A 7,228-nucleotide genomic window follows, 5' to 3' on the forward strand; every position below is an offset into this window, starting at 1 on the left:
ACTTACGCAGGAGCAGTGCATCTACAGATACCTTATAGTACTTATAAGTACTAAAACTAAAACTTTAAGACCTTTAAAAGTAGACCTTAACTAAATAGTAAAGAAAAAAAGTTATAATCTTAAGTTACTTTTATAAAAGTAGGCTTTTTAATTATAGACTATCTACTTTACTTAGCCTCTACAGGCCTATTAGGCTTAACCTAATAAGACAAGAACGCCCTACATTAGCAGCTATAGCGCTAGTAATAATGTTCTAACTCTCTTAGTTATACTTCTTTAGACATAGTTTTCCCTTACTAAAGTTTTCTAGAGTTTAGTTACTAGTAATAAGTACTACCTAGGCGTAACCTGTACAGTCCCCACTGCAGGTCCGCCTGGGGCTAGTCCAAGTTACTATGATATCCTACCTATCCAATCGCAGGATCGAGGACAACCTGCAGAAGGAGGGGGGCCATGTCACGGTCAACTTAGACATGCCTCGGACTCTCCCTGGAGAGCCCTCGGCCCAGCCTTGGGCACATGACGTCCCGTCACGTGCCCCAGCACATATATATATATCCTCTTACAAACCCCTGAGTCTCCTCAAGGATTCGTCTATCAATACTATCCTGTACCCCCTTCTGCGCTTCACGCTTCCTGCTTCACAGTGCTCTCACAATTAAGCAGGCGTAGCTTGTAGATAAAGAGATAATAGGTAAATAATTACACTACTAAATTAAGTAAAAGAGATTTTTTATAGTCTAAAGAACTATAGCTAAGCGCTTAGGCTATAGAATAGACTCTCTAGAATAACTATAAGCTAGAGAGAATAGACCGACAACGCTAAACAAATGCTACGCTCTCTACACCGCTAACAGCCTACCTTAGAAGTTAATCTCTTCTAGATCTTAGCTACCATACCCAAGAGTCAACTGTAAGTGGGATTAGAGCTCTTTCACTCTCCATTTCCGCCGAATACTTTGAACCCTCAAGCTTCCAGACAAAACTATACCACCAAAAGTCCCTGGGACAGAATCTTAGAGCAGTTGTAAACTCCCAGTAATCCGGATACCAACCTGCAGACTCCCAATCAATGAGTCCTGAGATACGGCCATCGTGGACCATGATATTGTGGTGCTTCAGGTCACCATGCGTGAAGACAACAGCATGGTGCATGGACTGCATCCTTTTCGCGCAGGCAAGCTTCTCTTCGAACAGATCTTGAGATGAAAAACCGTGATCAGAAGCTGTAGAGATGAGATGGTCGTTGAACTCGGATTCTGACTCGTAAGGCCCGACCGAATGGTCCGGAACACGCACACTTCTAATGGCCGTCCCGGCAACAGAGCAGATACGTTCTCCTCCCCATGGATGAGCCCAATTCCGCATAACGCGTAGTATGCACTGCAGCTCAGAGAATACCGTGTCGCGCTCTTTGTCATTCAGCCGCTCGTATGTATCTCCCAACTCTCTTCCGGGTATTCGAGTCATTAAAATCGATACCGGTGCATAAGGCATGTCAGGATGCTCTCCATATGAAATAACCTTCGGCACAGGAAACCCTGCAGATCGGGCAACCATCATAGCCATGATCTCCTCAAGTCGAGTGCCATCTGACCATTTCAGCACAAGGCCAAATGGAAGTTGGGCAATTTGATTGTTGTGCTCGATACCAACCCAGGCACAGTAGTGACGAGAGAAGCTCCGTAGATACCAATGGGTAAAACCAAAAAGCCGACGGACAATTCGAGGAGCAAGTCGTGGTGCAGGCGGAATCGACGATGTTGTATCCACTGAGCCTAGAAGGCGATGAGGCCAGGTGAAGGTCGGAAGGAGGATTTCAGGGACCAAGTGGCGGAGCGAGTCCATCTGGAAGTCTTGAGAAGTAGATCTGAAGAATCAAACTTGTAAATTTCGAGTGTTGATTGAGATCCTAGTTGATGATTGCGTGAGATTGAGAGCGATGAAGGAAACACTTTTACAACTAGGGTGACTGATGCACGAGCCACAATGCCAAGACCACATCCGTCAAGCCAACGAAACTCCAACAATATCCCGTCCTTCGTTCTGGTAATTCGCCTGGTATGTCCAATTCTAAGCGCTGCTTCGCCTAAGAGAAAGAAGAGAGAACTAGCTTAAGTTCTCTACATAATTTAAAGATTATAAAATATGTAACTAGAAGAATAAGTTAGAGTACTTAGAAATTATGTTAAATATTATTTAGAGTAGGCTGTAAGCTTAAGTAGTTCTATGCGTGAAATAGTAAGGATTCATTGCTAGATCTAGCGCTAGTTACTCTATTAACTTAATATAATCTTTACGCTTACTAGTAGATAGGTGAACCGCCTAGCTAATTCGCTCTATTTAGTAGCCTTAGGTACACATGTCTAAATTGTGATAGCTAATTCTCTCTCTTCTAACTTTATATTTAGAGAAAGCTAATGTTTACAAAGAAAGCAAAGGTTTACACAAAGAAAATAAATATTCACTAAGAAAGCAAATGTTTACACTAAGAAAATAAATATTTACTAAGAAAGTAAATGTTCTTAAATATTTACTAACAAAGTAGTTTTGCTTCTTGCTATCCTAGATCTAGGCTAAACTGCTAAGCTAACAAGTTGTCTATTTTAAGAATGTACTTATCCCTGTAGGCAGCTACTAGTAAGACTATAGCATTTTAGCTATGCTTTGTCGCTTACTTCTAGCCTCTCTCTAGCCTATTTTCAAGCCTCGCTCTTTTTAATTTCTACACCTCTTCTTCTCTAAACTAGATATAGGCATTTATAGCGTACACCTAAAGTAAATTGCAACTAATAAGGATAAAAGTTTACTAGATTACAAGAAAGAATAAAGTAACTAGTTAGCAGAGTAGCTTTCTTCTAATCTATAAAGTTAAATAGTTTAATTTAAGATAACTTCTTTTTACTTTTAAGTTTATTAAGTTAGAGATTTTATAAAGTAACTTAATACTCTTAATTGCAAGCCTCTCTCTTTTAATACCTACCTAACATTTATAGACTTAGGTTATAGATAAATAAAATAGAGCATATTCTCTCTCTAATCGCTTTAAAAACTTTTTTACGCAAGAGCGCTAATGCCTAGTATTGTTAGCTACTGCTACGTTAAGCTAAACTTTATAAACCTAAGTAAATAGTCTTTATAGTTAACCTATTATAGATAGAAATTGCACTTAAACTTCTTTAGATAGTTCTTGTAAGGCCGAGATAGTGCTTACGTGCGACGGGTATATATACTATTCTGTAACGTACTTCATGGGCGAGTTGCTCACACACCTGAGTTGCTTACTTTTGCTAAGACCCTACTACACTACTCTTCCTACACTAATGCATTCCTAATAACACTACTTAAATGTGTTAAAGAAATGTTAGATGCAGCTTATGCTTTAGGCTTTTAAATAAAACGCAACACTTTCTAACTAACACGCTACAGCTATCTATAAGGTCCTTTAAAAGATAATAAGCAACTAACGCGCTAAACAACCTTCTTAAGCTAATTATATAGCTAACTTATAAAAGCTAGATAATAATAAAAAGTAGGTAATTATTTAGCACATACTTAAGCTAAATGCGCAAGTATTTCCCCCCTAGCTAGTAGCTGTGGCTAATATAGCTAATTCTTTACACGCTAAGCATAATATAGGCTATATTAGTATAAACTAGCCTAATATGTTTATTAAGTGTTACTTAGAGCTTAAAGTAAAGTTTAAGCATAAGTATAACTATAAAAAAGCTTTCTATAAAAATTCTATAGTAATTTAAGGCTAGTTTAACTTTATAAAGAATATTAAAGCTAAGTATAGCATCTAAAATAATAACATGTACAACTTTAATAAGATAAGGTTTATAATAAGCTAGATATCTACTAGAGTAGTTGTTACAGGTTTAAAAAGATAAGGACAGCTAAAAGCAGTCTAGCTAGGCAACTAGGAGTAGATAACAGCTATCTAGAGCATTAATGCTAAAAAGTAGGCTATTCTGCCTTTTATTATCTTCTAAAGTAGCAACTACCTTTTAAACTAGTATAAAAAAAAATCTACTTTAAGATTAGGTTATTGCAATCTCTAAGCGCAGCTAAACTACTAATTAGCTTAGTCTAGACTAGTTAAAGCACTTTAATGTGCATATAAAAAAGTGTACTATTAGCAGCTACTATCTGCTAGTTATTAATAGCTATACAAGCTACAACTTACTTTATTTTTAGTAATACTATAAAGATAATAAAATTATTACTATTTACATGCCTTCTTACTTATTACACTTTTTATAGCTACTTAATGTAGGTTGTTTTGCTCCTTTAAAGAAGGCGTATAAGTGCTAAGCTAAAAACCTTATGCGCAACTAGATTACCTATATTATAAAAATAAAGTTCTTACTATGCTTTAAAGCAGCTTATAATGCTATAATTACTTCTAGTAATATCTAAAAAGAGTTCTAAAGCGCTAGATGAGTTTCTTTTAACCTATAATAAGTTATAATAGGCCTTAATGTAAAGTTGCGCACTTTATTACTACTACTACTTATATATAACAAGCCCTAGTAGTTGTAAACCTTAAGCAATACCTTAGAACTTAAGTTATAATTAATGCTTATAAAGATAAGAATTTAGAAGTATATAAATAGTTTACTAACTTCTATAGTTAAGGTGTTTAAGAAGGTTTTAAAGGGGGCAGTAATAATTACATATAAGCTAGTGTTAGCGCAACAGAAAATTACTAAGCTTTAAGCAGCTAATAAGGCTGCTACATAATATAAATTGCATAAAAAAAAGCAGATTAAGGCAGAAAAGACCTTAATAATTTAAGAAGGCCTACGCTTAACAGCTTTAAAGGAGTTTAGGGCGCACAGTGTAACGATCCTCATGAATCGTTCCATCTCGGATGGCCCGGAAGGCCCCCGTATCGGCCCCGACCTCGACCTGGCCCCGACCCCTGCTGTTACCCCTATTCCCTCATGTATTTAGTCGCACCTCGCCCCCGTAGCTAGCTCGGTAGTTTTCTGATATCCTACGTACAAGGCCTATAGGTGTCATTGGTATTCCCAGGTCTCTGAGTCCCCACGCACTCCCATATGCCTCTGAGTGGATTCATACCGCATTCGGACCCATTGTCTTGCCTGCGCCGTTACACACAGTAATAGAAAGAAGGCAAAGAAGCAGGTGCAAGCTAAAGTAGGTAAGCTATCCTAAAGGCGCTGCGGACAGTGCAATTAGACTAGGCATAACGCGCAAATGTGTAAGCAAGAAGTAGAAGTAGTATCTAAATAATATTCTAGGCTGTACTGTACTATATAGTGCTAGAGCGGGTTGTTATAGGCTATAATAGAGTTTGTTGGGGTGGGGTCTTGGCAAAAGTGAGCGACTCAGGTGTGTGAGCGACTCGCCCATGAAGTACGTTACACAATAATTAACATTAGTTAATTATTCGCACCTTTTTAGTTGTATTAGCGGAGTGGTGCGGAGCCCTGTCCTTACATAATAATTAACTAACAATAAAGACGGTCGCGCGTTCGACCTACACCTTAGACAGCTTAGCTAGTTTTTAGACTGAAACGTGAGGCGGCCTCTTCTAGCGCCACGTTGTCGCTGCTGGGAGGTCTAGTGTATATGGCTTAGCTGGCGTGGGCCACTAAGCGTTGCGTCGTGTTTATCCCGCGCCTTTGGGCCGCAGGTGGTCAGCCTCTGGCCGGTAACTGAGACATGCGCATAGGCGCCTCTGAGCTGCGGGTAGGTCATGTGACGCCTGGGACATGCGTCTGCTAAGAAGGGGGATAATGTAAGGCTGAGATGGTGCTTACGTGCGACGGGTATATATACTACTCTGTAAGCAATAATTAACGTTGGTTAATTATTCGCACCTTTTTAGTTGTATTAGCGGAGTGGTGCGGAGCCCTGTCCTTACAGTTCTAATGTAGTGTAGAAAGCTAATTTAGACTAGTAGAATTAGAAAAGCATTTTAGACATATATTACACTTATATAGCTTATACTCTTTATTAATATTTTAGTTGTAGAGTTTATTAAGTTAGTTTTCTACTATAGTTGCCTACAGTTTCTATTGTTAAAAGTAATAAAAAAGTAGATTTACTGTACTATACTAACAACAACTTTAATATAAAGTATTAGTAGCCTATCTTTAGGCTGTTTAAGACCTAGTATTAGCAGTAAATTATATATAAAGTAGCTAAGTAGCCTAGTTTTAGGCTAAGTAGTGTAAGGACGGAGCTCTGTACCACTACGCCAATACAACTAAAAAGGTGCGAATAATTAACCAACAGTTAATTATTGCGTACAGAATAGTATATATACCCGTCGCACGTAAGCACCATCTCGGCCTTACACGTAAGCGCTATCCCGGCCTTACAAGTAGAAAGTGCACTTATAATAAAAGAGCCTAGTTTTAGAATTAGTAGCTAGTTTCTAAATAGTATTAGAGTGGCCTAGATTTAGGGTACTATTTCTAGGGAGAAAAGTGTAACGATTCTCGTTCCATCTCGGGTCGCCTGGAACCTATCCGAAGGGTCTCTGTATTAGCCTCGACCCTGACTCAACCTAGCTCTAACTGTGCTCTACCCTTTACTGTTACTTCTATTTCCCTATATATTTCGTCGCACCTCGCCTCTGTAGCTAGCTTCGTAGTTTTCTAATATCCTTTGTATAATGCCTATAGGTGTTAATAGGATTCCTAGGTTATTAAGTCTCTACGCACTTCAATATGCTTCTAAGTAGATTCCTCCTGCATTTAGACCTATTACCTTGCTTATGCTATTATATTATATTAGAGAACTTACATTTACTAGTAATAGCTTTATTATAATATTATATTATTTATTTATTTAACTATGTTTAAGCCTAAAACATGTCTAATTTAGTTTAGGTTATAATACTTACACACTATTATATTAAACTATTTAGTTTATAGGTAGAATACTAGAAACCTTTTATTCTTTACAATTAAAATTACCTTTTAAAAGTTATAAAAAGTGTGCTAAAGTAAAACCTAAAGACTACTAAGAACTTATTAAAATTAAAAGTAAATGCTAATGTCTAACTAACTACTTTTTAATTCTAAATTAAAATATACTTTAGCTAAAGTAAGCCTTTTAAAGTTAATTAATAATTTATATTAATAGCTAAACTTACTTTATAGCACTTAAAGCTATACTTTTACTTAATTTAAAGTTAACCTTTAGTAGTATATCTATTTATAATTAGATTACTTAATTATAAGTATAG

General features: G+C 37.1%; 1 protein-coding gene across 1 annotated transcript; it reads right to left on the minus strand.

The window, feature by feature from the left end:
• Window positions 1-853: 853 nt before the first annotated feature.
• Window positions 854-1,911, minus strand: BDR25DRAFT_307721 (kinase-like protein). Its single transcript, XM_033690890.1, has one exon. It carries the CDS (start codon window positions 1,846-1,848, stop codon window positions 892-894), a length of 957 nt encoding a protein of 318 aa, XP_033540411.1. The 5' UTR covers window positions 1,849-1,911; the 3' UTR covers window positions 854-891.
• Window positions 1,912-7,228: the final 5,317 nt, after the last annotated feature.

Source organism: Lindgomyces ingoldianus (assembly GCF_010093535.1).
Source record: "Lindgomyces ingoldianus strain ATCC 200398 unplaced genomic scaffold BDR25scaffold_58, whole genome shotgun sequence".
Lineage (NCBI taxonomy): Eukaryota > Fungi > Ascomycota > Dothideomycetes > Pleosporales > Lindgomycetaceae > Lindgomyces > Lindgomyces ingoldianus.